Source organism: Sciurus vulgaris (assembly GCF_902686455.1).
Source record: "Sciurus vulgaris genome assembly, chromosome: 1".
In the NCBI taxonomy this organism is placed as follows: Eukaryota; Metazoa; Chordata; class Mammalia; order Rodentia; family Sciuridae; genus Sciurus; species Sciurus vulgaris.
The window spans coordinates 86,530,288-86,545,953 of NC_136461.1; the positions used below are offsets into that span (position 1 = coordinate 86,530,288).

A 15,666-nucleotide genomic window follows, 5' to 3' on the forward strand; every position below is an offset into this window, starting at 1 on the left:
TGAGGCCAGTATTCTTACTATCTCCATTTAATAGTTGAAGAATTAGAAGCACAGAGAGATAAATGGGCTCAAGCTTCCACAGCTGGAAAAACTGGCAGATAAGAGCTTCAACCCAGGCAGTTCCAGAACTTATGCTCTTAACCCCTAAAAGCACTGACTCTCCAAGTAGCTCTTGTTGGTTTTATTTCCAGTTTATGAAGATTTTGGCAAGAGCATATGGTTAGTGAGTAAGAGAAACTAGGATAAGAATCCAGACGTGTCTAACACCCATATCTGGACTTCATCTCCCATTCCAGTCCCAGGAGTGGATTCCAGGAGTGGGGATGGGAGGGAACACCCAAGACAAGGCTAGGAGGAGAAGAGGTCTACGGGAAAGCACTGGGTAAGAGATGCCTTCCTGTCACCATCCACCTCCACTCCTTTCAGTGACACCAGCACCCTTGGGATGGCAGCAGTGGCTATGAGCCTCAACTCTGGATCTCAGGGTCCAGAGAGAGCTTCCTGGGGATGCAAAAATATAAAGAATCCGAGATGTGCATAACCATCAATTCCTTCCTGTCAAGTGTAAGCAGCCACCTTGGTTGGCGCTGATTTTCTTTATCTTGATCCTAGTTCTATGAAAATGGATGAACTAAACTCCTTCAAATCATCCATGCTGCTCAGAGACCGAAAGGACAATAGCTCCTATGACTACTGAATCCAAATTTGGGGAGCAGAAGCCATTGTCATTATCAGTTCTTTAATCAATGAAATCAAAGATCACTAATTAAATTTCTATCCGTGTATGCTTTATGTGACACTTTGACAAATGCCGTACTGATCAAACCGAACATAACCTGTTTTCAAAGAGTTTATAAATAATGTCGTCTGTGTAAAAAAAGGAAAACTCAATTAAAATAGTTATTATAAAATATTGGGGACAGATGTTAAAATTATTTTATGCAGATATTTTGATAATAGAAGAGCCCTACACACACCCAAGAAAATAAATAAATATATAAATAAATATGTCCTTAAAAACCACCTCTCAGACTATGTCCCTGCTCAGTTATTAACAAATTAATTAAAACTCTCAGTCTGGCCTTCCAAGTCTCATTCATGCAACCCTAGCCTTTGTCTTTAGCTATGAAACCCCATTTCCCCAAACACAACTCTCTGGAATGAGACAAGTCAATAGTTATTTGAAGAGGGCATTCAGTATTTTCTCCCCTCCTGGATTGGTACAGGAAGCTGCTCCTGTGATGTCTTAACTCAACTGCCAATCAGACTCACCTTTAAACATCTCAAATGCCACCATCTCCTCCAGGAAGCCTCTCCTCATCTTACCAAACAAAAGCGATCTTATCCTTCTCTGAACCACCGGAGGTCTTTGTGGTACCTACAAGTATCTATATGCAGATGTATATATACATAATGTATATATACATAAACTTTTGTCATTATTGTGATTTTCAGTGTGTTTACCAAATTTCCCAAATTAGGCTGCAAACATCTTAGAATCAGTGACCATGGTTTACTTCTCTAATTGCCTCAATAACTCCTCTTTTACCAGATAGAGCATTTGCATCACTGGGATTCAATAAACACTTATTTATCTGCTATTTTATTAATAACAATGCTGGCTTTAGGGTGTGGCTTTGTGGTAGAATTCTTGCCTGGCATGTGCAAGGTCCTGGGTTCAAACTAGTACTACAAAAAATAAAATAAATAATGCTAATGATAAAGAACCTCTTATGGAGCATCAACTATGCCAAGAGGGACATTAACATATTATAACTAATTTAAAATTCAAAATTCGGTGACCAAGGGAATTAAGGCTTAAATAAATTGTTCAAGGTTACACAGCACAGTGTTCCCAACTCAGCAACGTAGCTGAATATACCTTCAATGGGAATCCAAATTTGTTAGACAATCTGGGATCCAAGTGAGCCCTATGTACAAGTGATACCATGCACAAGATACATGGTTTTTAAGTTTTGAATAAATTAATTTAACAAGTATGAAACAAATCTGCACCTCAGAGTAAGGAGAGCTACTTTTCAAAATTACTTTCAAGAATGAGAAATGAGTTTAAAAACTTAAAAGTATATGTATTATAGAACCTTTATCACGACAGTATAAAAACTGTAAGAGATGAAGGCAGATTCTTGTGTGAGGTATTCATTCAGAATAATGATTTATGAATAAACTGAATTTGCATACTGGAATGGATAAAGCATAGGCTTAGACACTTGATGAACTAGAGTTAAAATTCTGAGTGTAACACTGTAGCCCTGATCTTTGGGTACATTATTTTAACTTTCTAGTTTAAGGGACAGACGAGTTTTTCCTCTGTCCGTTTTTCAAAGGGAGGAGAAAGAACACAAACATACAGCTGGATTGGGATTTCTGATATATTTTAGCAAATTATAGAGTCAAAAAACAAAGCAAAACATTTTCTTGGGTAAAGTATTAAAAAACCTTTCCAGTTTTCTTGAGAAGATGCAGAGGCAGATCTGCCACACCTGTTTCAACTCCTCTTCTAATGACAGAATACACTCTTCCTGCCAGCAGAGGGGAAACAAAGGCCAGTATCACTGCCCTCCTCCAAAACCCAGCACTTCCTTCTCTTCAAACCAACAAAAAACCCGTTCTCTTCAACCTAAAGAACTAAAGAGCAAAACATGAAACCCAAGTTGGATCATCTCTTTAAAATGTCTGACCCCTTATATCCTCAATGCCTGTTCCAACTACCAGGCCCAACTTTCAGAAAACATGCTCTTTGGAAGCAATAGGAATATGGCATCTGGCATCAGTCCTGTGAGCATATAAATACTATACTCAATTTTTAAAAGTATTTTTCAGGTGTTCCCAACTTACTATCTGCACCTCAGTTTCCTCAAATGTTAATTGGATCCCCCAGAAGGGCTGCTCTACGAAATATTTGTGACTACAACTATTCAGTGGCCAACACAGTGGGCACTCAGTGGAGACTAATTAATTTCCTTTCTCCTTCCTAGGTTCTGCCTAAGTGGAGAATTATCAAAATCTTTGGACCCATGTGTTCTTGTCTCTCACTGCCACCTGCCTCCATGGACTGGTTGGTTCAGATAAAAAGTGCTACCTCACTCATTTCTGTAAGACACAGAATGGCAATTACCACAGGACCAGTTACAGGCACTATTGATTATGGTTGTAACCAAATCAATGACCTGAAAGTAACTGGGTTTTGTTGTTGTTGTTGTTGTTTTAAATCCTTGGAAAATTCCTGAGCTAATCACCTGGAAAACAGGTGCTTGGAAACTGAGATTCAAAAGGCCCCAAGAAACAGACCAGTTTGCCAGTTTTTGAAATGAAGGAGAAAGAACACACATATGAAGTTGGATTGGAACTTCTGATATATTTTAGCAAATTATAATGTCAAAAAACAAGGCAAAACATTTTCTGGGGCAAGGTATAACACATTAAAAACCACAATGCTAGAGCTGAATTTGGAGTCAACTATCACAGTATGTGATAAAGTTACTTTGAAGTTATCAAGAAGTTGCTTGGTTGGTTCACAGAATTCTATTTTGTGTGTCACGAACATTTCATTATTTTGTAAAGCACAAAATCATGTTTTTTAAAATCCAAGATGAATATCAATGCCAAATGGATACAGCAGATGTTCTTAACATTCATAATTGTAATTCATACATATGACTATTGAAAATAAAACCTCACTTTCCCTGTCCTCTTTATTTTCCAATTTCCTCTTCATTCTTTATCTGAAGAGGGGGATGGGTGGGTGATGGAGAGGGAGGCTGTATCACAGCAAGGGAATCTCTACTACTTTGTCAGTATAAAGAAACCATAATGTGTCAGGCTTACCAAAGAAACACCATCCATTCTCATACAACTAACTCTGCATTGTTGCATTCAAATATGTAAATTAATATGTAATTATTATTCCAATAATTATAAACACATGTGTATACTTTCATATATACTGAGTGTATCTTTATAGTCATATTCATATTTTCTCTCTCTCTCTCTCTCTCTCTCTCTCTCTCTCTCTCTCTCTCCCTCTCTCAGACCCACATACACACCCAGTCTTTAAATCCAGAACACAATCTCATCCAGATTTAAAGAGACAAGGACTTAGGCCGCCCAGGGAAGGAGCAGCCTTAAATAAATCTGAAGTGCTCTTGTGATTTAGGCACAGCTCCTTTTCAGCAAAGCCCTGTTGCCCAGTCCTCTTCATTGACAAATTCCCAAATTCTTTTTTAGATATCTGATCTCTGATCATCTTAGTTCATTTGGCCCTTTCGTTTGAAAGGGAAGGAGGTGGTAAAATATCGGTGTGCCCCGACTTGGGAGCAGGGGTACCTTTCACACCCCAGCAATTCCTCTGTCCTCACTGGCCCGCCTGCTGCTCATCTCCCAGGAGCAGAGAGATCAGTGAAGGAAGGCCACAGAAACCATCAAGTCCAGATTCACCCAAAAAAGCAAACCCCTTCCCCATCCCTGACACCCACCCATTACCTCTGCAGCCCCCTTCCCTCTTCCCTACTGTTGTCTCCGCGTCACCCAACACTGCAGCCACCGCAGGGGGTGCGGGGGTGGCGTGTGAGGAGAGAGGGGGCTTCCTTAGCACCCACCCCTCACGCACCCAGAGAAGAATGTCCTCTGGGGAAGGGGCTGCCAACAACTTGGAGGAACTTAGAAAGCAAAGGTTGCCGCGCCCCGACCCTTGGCGGGGCCACAACCCCGAAGGCGAGGGCGAAAGAAGGGAGTCGGCGGCGAGGGCGAGCACCCCCGGGCTTACCACGAGCACGGGGACCCCGGCGGCCAGAGAGTAGAGGAGCACGGGGGGCACGGCGCTGCTGTCCTCCGGGCCCGGGTAGGGCTTGCGGTAGGCACTGTCGTGGCAGAAGAAGCCCTGCACGTTCACGGTGAACGTGTCGGTGTATTCGAAGTAGTACGCCAGCATCACCGTCCCTGCCATGATCACCATCTGGAAATAGAGCATGCTGCTGGTGAGCGCCGCGGGCAGCAGGGGCATGCACGCCTCCGGGCCGAGCCAAGCCGAGCGGGCGGCCGACGCGGCAGGCCCCCTCCCGGGTCCGCCGAGTCAGCCACCGGGGGCGCGGCGGCGGGGGAGGCAGGAGGACGCGGAGCGGGAGGAGGGATGGAGCCGCTGGAGGAAGAGGCGGAGGCAGTCCGGGTTTCGAGGCGCGGGCAGGCTGCAGAGGAGGCGGCTACCCCCGGACGAGTCCCCGCTCCCCTGCCCGCCCCCTGCCCGCTGCTAGCGCCGCCCGCCCCGGCGCGGGGTCGCGCGGAAGGGCGGGGAGTCCCCGGCGACGGGCTGCGGCCACTGCACCCTGGCAGGAGACCATTCGCGAGACCGCGGCTCTGGGTCAAGCCCTCGGACCAGCCGGGAGAAAGCCGCGTCGGCGGACCGGGCGGCAGCAAGCGGGACGGCGGCACCTGTACCCCTTGGAGAGCGGACGCTGTGGAGCTGGAGAGCTCCTGGATGGGGGAAATCCAAAATAAAAAGGGGTGGGGAGGCAATAGAGACGGAGCTTCCAGAAACTCCCTTTCGAGCCACCAGCTGGGCTGTTTAAGAAACCCGCACAACGCCTGGGAAAATGGTGCGTGACACGTCTTCAGAGCGCAAACCCCACCAAAGCGCAAAGTGTCCGATGCGGCGCCGCGAGTTTCAGCCTGTGCGTTTAGCTGCGCTCCCTTGGAATCCTTAACCCTGCACAGGACCCCAGCGGAGCCATGGTTTCTAGGTGCAATTAGAAAAATGATCTCAGAGGATTTTAGCTTTGGGGTTTCTTTGCCTCCCCTGCAGCTTCCTAGGGCTCTGTATGTAAAAACACCGAAATCATTGCTAGAAGCTCCAGAAGCATCATCTCTTCTACACCGGTTCCTTCCTTCTTCCGTGTATTCTCTTGCTCATCTTCTCGGTTTCCTTTTATTAGCTGCTTGTGAGAGGGGGCTTTGCAGATTCTTCAGTCACCAAGAAAAGGAAAAAGCCTATTTGCCTCATCTCGCTATTCCCGAGTTTAGGGATCTGCAGGAATTCCTCCAGGCTCAGGTGAAAGGAGAGGGAGACCAGTGCGGGCTCACAGTATATGCAAAGTACACCCATATGTGAGTGTCCACGCGTGTGCGTGGAGGTGGAGGTGCTGTGTAACTTCGTTTATGCAAGGAATGGATTCTGTGATGCCCTGCAGGTCCCTATGTGAGAGCTTAGGTAGCAGACTCCCAAAGGGCCCTTTGGAAACCTGACACTGCAGGTAAGAAAGTATGTATACAAAGTAAGATGAGGAGAATATTCTTAGAGCTCTGCTCTTCTAATTAAAATGTAGAATTACCTCAGCAGGTTTCTAACTTGATTCATTTTAATGGGTGTAACTTGATGATTTTTAAAGATGGGCCTTTATCATCAGAAAATTCAACATTGTTAGGCTAAAAAACAAGCAGTTCAAATGATAGGTAGTTTGGGAATGGGATAGTAATGACAGTGTGGGTTTCTTTAATGTTGAATGGGTATCATATATACCTTCACATTATTACAAAAACCATTCAGAATCTTATTTCTTAGAGTGTGCACTGAGAGATATGTGTAACAAGCAATTTGGGGCTGTGGGAGTAAACAGTTAGTAAATGGACAAAAGTGATTTTCCATTTTATGAAAATGTAACTATTATAACAATGCATAGTTTAAGGTTTCATTCAGAAAATCATTGTACTGCAATCACTGTACTATAAGGGTATTTAAACCACTTCTCTGGTTCTAATGGGAATCGTGCAGATTTTCCCACTTAATAATTTTTTGGAAGAATGATGTTAATTACTAAGGGCAACTCATTTGTTCCACCTAATAAAAACATGCATTATTTCAAAAATTAAAATATATTGTAATGCACTGTTAATGTGTATTGAGTGCTTCATACTGTACATGTAATGAAGTGGAGTCCTTATCTTGTTCATTGTTCTGTTTTCTTTTATGAACAGGGTATGATATATGGAAGGTATTCAGTTAATATTTGTTGAATAAATTAGTGAGTTTACTACCCTAACACCAACAGGAAAATGTTTTCACTTATAAAATTTGTTGAGGGTTAGGAAATCACAGTATTTATGCCCCTGGATAAACAGCCTGCCTACTGGCATGGTTACACTAACACAGAAGTTATAAGGTCAATTTAAGAGCATCACTTTGGCATGTGCCAAAGTTCACATGCCCGCTCTGCCACTTGCCAGCTCTGAACCTGAACTGTTCTCTGCTTTTGAACTGTTCTCTGCTTTAGTTTCATCACTAGCAAAATGAGATGAGATTAGTAACCATTGTATGAGGTTGATATAAGTATTAAGTGATGCTCAGTTCATACTTGCACATACTGAATACACATAGTGTTTAGATTCTGCAAAGAATAACTTCTGAACATCAAAGTATCTAGCCTACCTTAAGTAACTTGGGAAATCCCAACACCCATCACCAGTCACTTCCTTCTCATTTTATTGCTTACAGATTGACTCTGGGTGTGCCCATATTTCTGAAGTTGTGCCCTTTTGTTTCCTACAGAATTGTATTCATTCTATCTTATTCTTTAAATGCAGTCAATCTCAGGAATAAGACATGTATGAGCTTTTTATCACTGTAACTAAATATCTGGGGGAAATTAACTTAGAGGATGAAGATTAATTTTGGCTCACAGTGTCAAATGTTTCAGTACATTGTCAGTTGGCTCCATTCCTGCAGGTCTACGATGAGGCAGAATATCATGGTGGAAGGGGCGTGGTGGAACAGAGACATGTTCGACATGTTCACCTCATAGTGGTGGTGATCCAGGGAGGGAGGGAGGGAGGGAGGAAGGGAGAGAGAGAGAGAGAGAGAGAGAGAGAGAGAGAGAGAGAATATAAGAGGGAATGCAGAGGGGACTAGGGGCAACAAATAGCCTTCTGAGACACACCTTTAGTGAGCTACTTCCTCCAACTATGTCCACCTCCTACATTTTCTACCACCTTTCAATAATGTCCTAAAATTATGAGTCCCTCAGTGGATTAATCCATCAATGAGATATGAGTCCATGATTCAGTCATCTTCACAAAGTCTCTGCCTCTGAACATGCTGCACTGGGGACCAAGTCTCCAACATAGGAACCTTTAGAAATATTCCAGATCTGAACCATAAAAGATTTTTTCTTCAAAATCTGGTAGCCTTATTATTTTGTCATTTGAAAAGGTCATAGGGCATTGTTGACTGATCCGTGGTTGTCTACACATCCAGTGCCAAAATTCAAAGTTAATCTTGAATCTTAACATGTATTATAAATAGGGTATCAACATTAAATTTACCTTCCATGAATATTTGAGCAGACTCAGAAAATGGTTTGAGGTGGATGGCAAACCATGAGTTATATGCCCTTGGATTGCTTACTGTCTCCCTAAGCTTGAGCTTCTTCCAAGGTAAAATGAGTTAAGTTTTCTTACCTCTGCACTGATTTTGGCAATTAAATGAGAATATACAAATTAGCTGATCAAATTAAGGCACTTATTTAATGTATTTCTTAATTTTCTTTTAAGTTTTATAAGCTAATTCTTTCCCAGAAAACATATTTTAGTCTGCAAAGAATCCTTTGTAATCCTGCCTCAATTTTTATTTAAATTTCTGACTTTTTCTAGATTAAAAACATCCTGTTGATACTTAATCTTCTGGAACAAAGAATTAATTCTTAATTTAATTTGAATCTTAAGGACATCATTGTGTTTTCAAATGCATTACAGCGATGAGCTTTTCTTCACAAAACATTGTACTGTTGGAACTCTCCCCATCTCAGCTCCCACCCAGGTGGATAATGAAGTGAAAAAAAAAAGTGGAATATTAACCTCTTACATTTTTCAACTTCCAGAATTCATTTTTATATTTAGATGTATATGATTTAACAACCATTCATATCTCTACTGTGTTTCTCCACAACAAAATACTTAAACAAATCTTGGGGGAACAATTTATCAAGTCCAGTACTGCCTTCTTTCCACCTCAATACAATGTGTTCTAGTAAGAATGAGTAAGGGTCAAGAACAACATAAAGATACAGTCCTTGTCCACATGGTTTATAACTACTCCTCTGCAGATAGAAGACAAATGTACAGAATGTCAAGTTGGTGTAGACTTTTATGTTAGTAAGAGTGCAAGTCCTTGGGTAGGCAAGCATTGAATACTTGTGGATGGCTACAGAAATGTGAATGTGTTCTCCTCATTCACTGCTAGAAGTACAGGAGACAGTTCCTGACTCCTCAAGATTTTTACCCTTGGGCTAAATACAACAAATCTTTTATTACTGAAAGAGTCAGATTGAGATTTTCTGCCAAGGGCCAAGGATTTGACCCTGATTGACTTCTAGACAGAATGTTTTTGGCAAAGACATAGCATTTGCAAACAAAATACAGAATGTTAAATGTTGATTTCCATACATTTCAGGTAACTAATGTGTAAATCAGTCATTTTCCTTACATTTACATTCAGTGTGACAGAGAGAGAGAGAGAGAGAGAGAGAGAGAAACATGACCCTCAATACGTATTCCATACTTCAGTGGTAGAATATGAAGGTCTCAGAAGACTTTACACAAGACAAATTAGAGATGTTGCTCCAAAATAATAGATTTCTTCTTTAAACAACAAGACCTATGTTCATAATGCTAAACTTGAGCTAAAAATATTTAAAGAGATAGGAGGGTGTGGAAAGTTTTGCACTTTGCACTAATGAGGAATCTTAAATATGAGTACGTATATTGGTACAGGATTTCATGAGAATAGACTTGTTTTTTTTTTTTTAAATAGGCTAGGCAACTGCTTTCAAAATAAATAAGGGCACCTGGCAATTTATTAAAAAAAAATATTGAACGTGTACTACAAATGGCAGTATCCAGCAGCTCATTGTTAATCTAGAGAATGAATAAATGCATGCATGAACTTACTCATCTACTACTTGGTTCAGGGAACAACTTTGAAGTTTCAATGAGAAATAAGACATAGAGCTGTTTAAAACTATGCTTATAAATTCAAAGATGTGACATCTTAAAAGACAGACAGAGCTCAGAACATTTAGGACTATACATTTGATTCTTATTATTGACATCATAGAATACAGCATCCTCACAAAACGCTACTTTCCAGTACTTGATTTAAGAGGTAGCTCCTTTCACAAGAAAACCGAAAGAAAATCAGCTAGAATGGTAATTTAAGTGTCCATCTCTGACATTCCAGCTATTAAGGGAGGTTTATCTCAAAGGCCAGATGCTTCTGACCCAGACAAGCAGTACTTTTCTTCAGCTGGGACCACTGAGATGTCTTTAAAGTGCCTCATTCCATGACTTATTATAGCTTGTTCTGTTCTTCTACATTTCCAAAATTATAAATTTTCACTTTCTGTAGTTATCACAATAAAGCATATATTAGTGAAATTAGTTTTTTTTTTAATTTTTAAATTGTTCTAATTAGTTATACATGACAGTAGAATGCATTTATTTTTAACTAAAAGCTCACATGTGAAATTTATGGACTGAGTGTAAAAATCCAGAATAGTCTTTAAAATATCAAGGCCAGAAAAGAGTAGAAATATTTAACTAATAGCATAACCTGAACACTCCCATGTTAAAGTAAAAAAATTTAATTTATTAACATGCTGGTCATATTCACTGTGTAACCACAGCAATTACATAGCTTTTCTGAGTCTTAATTTCATCATATATTACCTGGGTTAATGAATTTTAACTATACGACTACATTGAAATGCTCGTATTTGTAAAATTATTTATAAATATTAAGGAACTAGGGAAATCGAAACTGGGAAACAAATGATTGGTTGTAGAGAACACCCCATTCAAGTGGTTCCTGGGTTTTCTCCCCATCACTGAGTTCTAACTAAAAAAAAAAAAAACAAAAAACAAAAAAAACAAAAACAAAAACAAAGCAAACAAACAAACAAAAAATTCAGATTAATTGCTACATGGTCTGTTTCCAGGGCCGTGGTATTGGATTGTTCACCATGTTTTACTCATATTAAATACACTGTTTTGTTAAATATCAAGTCACAGATTCATAATGCCAGGTGAAGTTTCTAAGTGTGCAGGTTCCCTGAGAATAATTTCATGCAGTAATAAGAAATGGACACAGGAGTCAAGATAGGGAAGGGTGGCATTTTAACCCAAGGACTAGGAACTTAACAGACCTGTCTTTCTGTCTTCTTCTGCAGAATCATGATTACCTGGCCTTGGCCAGGTCATTTTATTTTCTCAGTTTCTACAGTATCCTGAAATTTAGATGATGTTGCCCCTTTACTAAGATACAAGTCCTAAACCATATACAACAATTAATCCATCATCATCCATGCTATTATTATTCTTCACTTCCCCAGTATAATTCTGCCACTGCTAGATCAGCAAAACTTTCATTGATCTATTTGGAAATGTGCCTGCATAAAATCTTGCTGAATTGTCTTTGTAACTTCATGTCCCTGAAAGGTACCTGAAAGGTATTATTTGTGCTGTGCTAATTGAGGACCACCCCAAAACTAAACCTCAAATCCTGCTAATACTTTGAGAAACAGCAGTGATGTGGAACATGTGGGACAAATTAAGTTGATGACAGCTGCCAAGTCCATTGTCAAAGATAAAGATTGTGAATGCTAATCAGCTTCATTTGCTAGCTCTTCAGTGTGCTAGATAAATGATTGAAATGAAAGCATGGCAGAAACTAGACACTCAAAATGATTCCTTATGTTCAAAGCCAGACTACAATCAACTATTAATTTAACATCTTTAAAGACTGGGATCAAGAGCAAATGAGCAAGTCAAAGTTCATAACCTTGATTAGTAAAAGCCCAATTTATTCATAACCATATTCCACACACACTGGAGGCCTCAGGTAGAATTGTTTTAGACATAGGATTTTGCACATCTTTTTGTGAAAGAGAAGCAAATAAAGACTGATGCTGACATATTTTTTCAGTAAACTGGAGGTAGTCATAAGGATCATAAATATGAGTAAAATACTTCCCTCTGTTTCTGGCATATAGTAATTAAAAAAATACATTGTTGCAAACTCTACTTCAGGCATTTATTCCCACAAAATGTCTGGGTGTTTATCCTACCATCAGCACTTAACAAAAATCAGTCTACTCTACCTTGTACCCCTACAGTAATGAACAATAAGAGCTGAGCTTCAAAATAATGACCCTATGTCAGATCAAAGAAAAATACAGTAAGTTCAGCAAGCTTGGATTACTAATTTAGAGGTTCTGACAAAAAAAGTGAATGATTTCTATTAATAAAAGCCATAGTTCCCCAGGATACCCTATTTTAGAAAGTTAATTAAGAGTTTGCTCTTCATGGACTTCTATTTTATTGGAGATGTATATGAATCAAAGGAAGTATTAAAGCAAGTCACATGAGTAAAAAAACAAACTCAAATATTTTATTCTCATCCATTTCATTAGATCGAAGACGTCATTCCACATTGAAGCACTGATTTTAACAATGGCATGGATAGTAATAAAATATGTTCGTAATACTGATTTAATAATAAAAAGATCCTCAGAAAAGTAGCAAAACAATATGCACATTTCAAAATACTTTCCCTTTCTTTCAAAAAGATTGTTTACAGTGTATAAATATGCATATTTTTAAGGTTAAAAATTTTCACTACTTAGTATCTTCCAATTCAGCAATGAAGGTATTTTCTTTTTCATTGACACAAAACTACCTTTTTTTAAACTTGTAAATTGGTGGTGGTTGTGGAAAGAAGCCCAGGAAATTAAATAACCCATCTAAATCCAATGGAAATACGGGCCAGGGAAATAGAGTCAGATATTTTGCACCTTCACTAAAATAGTGTTCTGAAACATCACCTGAAATATTTATGGAAATACACACCTGAAACAATTACGATTTGCCCCTCTTTGCACTCTTCATGGCACAGTGCCTTACTGGAAACAGGGTGAACACAGTAGACAAAGCATGAATGAAACCTGTTTCTCCTGAATCCATTCTCATATTCAAGAAGAGCCAGAAGTGATCTTCCCTTTGAATCTCATCTCTTGAGATTATTCTATTTTTGAATGCCATTCATATTAAAACAACCCCCCAAATTATTAACTCTCTGAGGTCACATAGCCTCAGAGCAACGAAGAGAACCTCAGTTTTCTGATTTCCAATCCATTTGGTCCTGTTATTTTTTTCACACTGAGACAAAGTCATGGCTTCATCATAATCAACTGGCTTAGTTCTTTTGACTGAGATTATCTATATCTCTTATCATTTATACCTCTTATCTTTAACTCTGTCTGTCTGGTATCTTGTTGAAAAGGATTCTAGGCATGTCCTTGATCCAGGTTCTCTGAATCTCAGCCTGATTGTTTTTCCAGTATAAAATATGCTTCTTGACATATTTACCTGATTAATATGAAGACAATAGTTATGGAACAAGAATTTATGGGGGAAGTTCAGTTTGCCTAATGGGCCTGATAATAATGTGGTTGGATTGAGAGAACTATATAAGAGCAACTACACAAACATACACTGTTACTTATGTCTCAAAGGGATCTATCACAGGCACACTTGAAGTTTCACATTCAAGACTTGCTAACCTCCAAGAAACAGATCACTAATGAAGGCATTTCAGGCAGTGACAAAGTAAATTTTGGGAAAAAATGGCGAAATTCAAGATAAGGACAGGACGTTCAAGTGTTGTTTCATTACACAGTCCAGAGGTCTCAGTTAATTTGGAGCTTGATTCTGTAGATTTTTGATGGTAAAAATCTGTTTCTAATTCTACAGAAGAATAAATAACACTTTTGGAAGTAGAAATAGAAGCTGTCCTGGTTGACAGTTTTCACTTTGGTTTTTAGTGGACTTAGAGATGTGCCATGGGCTTCAAGGGTAGTTGCCCCATATTCCTTATTATCAAGACTTTTGATAACCAGCGTTGGTTACTGAACCAGGAAATTAGGGAAGGATTGGGGATAGACACCAATATCAATCCACTTGGGCTGCCCTAACAAAATACTGCAGTATGAATGAATTAAACAACAGAAACTTATTTTTTCACAGCATTGAAGCCTGGAAGCCAAGATCAAGAGCCACCAGGGCTGGTTCCTGTTAAGTCCTCTCTTTTTGGCTTGTAGATGACTGCCTTCTTGTTGTGTCTTCAAATAGTCTTTCCTCTGCACATGCATAGAGAGAAGGAACTCCAGTTTCTCTTCCTCTTCTTATCCTACTTGATCAAGAGTCATGTCCTTATTATCTAATTTAAACTTAATTGTCTCTCTAAAGGCCCTATATCCAAATACAATGAAATGAGGCTTTAGGGCTTTGACACATGAATTTGGGGTACAATTCAATACATAATCTATGAATACTTTTATTATGTCAAACCATAGGAAATTGCCATTTCTGAAGAAGAAAAGCAATTTTTTTATCCATCAGCTGACAATTTCAAATGGATTAACCCACAAAAGGTCACTGATGGTTTGCTTTATTGCTGGAATATCCAGTTGATAATCTCATAAATTATAACATTGGGGAACAATTGACTGTTTACTTGTTTTTTAATAGTGTCTATACCTCCCAATATGATAGATTTCCAGGTGAACTATTTAAAGTTTGAAATGAAGTTAATTTTATTACCTTGTAAAAGTCAGAAAACATGAGTTAAAACTGAGTCAATGGCATATATCATTAACGATTTACTTGACAGTGCAACTGCACTAAAACCCTCCTCAATAACATGATTTTGATCTTATAAATGCTGGTGTCTGAAAGGCAGTCTTACTTGTGTAGCCAGAAGTATAAAATGAATGAATATTAGGAATTTGGGATAACCACACACATATTATTTTTATCTTTGGGTCAGAAATTTAATTGCTCCGTCTAGTGCATCATGATAAGGAAGCCCTGTGCTATGCTCCAGGAATCATGACAAATCAATCACTGACAAGTAATGGAGTCCCATATCAAGTGAGATAAGGATGCTCAGAAATCAGCTCCATCAGAGGGCTTTTCCAACGCCATCCAAACTACCTATACCTCTTCTGTGTTTAAGTTTTGCCTTCTTCCCTCCATCTGCAGGTAAAATATACATGCATTTTCTGTATCCTAAGGAATATTGTGGATATCCCAGAAAATGAAACAATGCACAAAATAGAGATTCCATCCAACATTTGGAGAGAATGTAGATAAGGCTCTCCTCCCAACTTTCCTTCCCATGGTAACCAACAGCAGGAATAGAACTAGGGAATAGGAAAAAGTATACTAATTCCTGTGGAGAACTAGAGGATTGGGGATAAGCATTGAGACATTGGGAAACACTAAAAAAGAAGCAGATTTGTGCCATTTGAGTCTAGAAACAGTTTAGGTGCAGGCTGGGACTAGAGAGAGGAGGGAGTGTCAGAATTTTATCTGGTAATATCAAAAAATGGGTCACCCTCTGACTACAGCCATTGACCATGCCCACCTGTCAAACCTAAATCTGATAGGTCAGTAAGGATTGACTTAGGGACTTGCATCATTAAAGGTTAGTGACAGAAGTTAGGTTAGTTAGGGGGGGGCAGGGGAGAAACCATCTCTTTAAGTGGTTCTGTAGTTTCTATGTACATGTATGATTACACAAATGGTATGAATCTACATCGTGCA

General features: G+C 39.4%; 1 protein-coding gene across 7 annotated transcripts in view; it reads right to left on the minus strand.

The window, feature by feature from the left end:
• Positions 1–15,666, minus strand: part of PLPPR5 (phospholipid phosphatase related 5) — a gene marked incomplete at its 3' end in the record, with an annotated part of 289,985 nt that overhangs the window by 104,537 nt on the left and 169,782 nt on the right. For 3 of the 7 annotated variants that reach the window (XM_079117716.1, XM_079117714.1, XM_079117715.1), the window contains one exon: positions 4,787–4,975. The exons of 2 other annotated variants lie outside the window; for them this stretch is intronic. In XM_079117716.1, the coding sequence (XP_078973842.1) occupies positions 4,787–4,975 (189 nt within the window). Of the gene's footprint in view, positions 1–4,786; positions 5,190–15,666 lie in introns of those variants that run through there. 2 more of the 7 variants (XM_079117717.1, XM_079117720.1) reach the window with 2 other exon arrangements.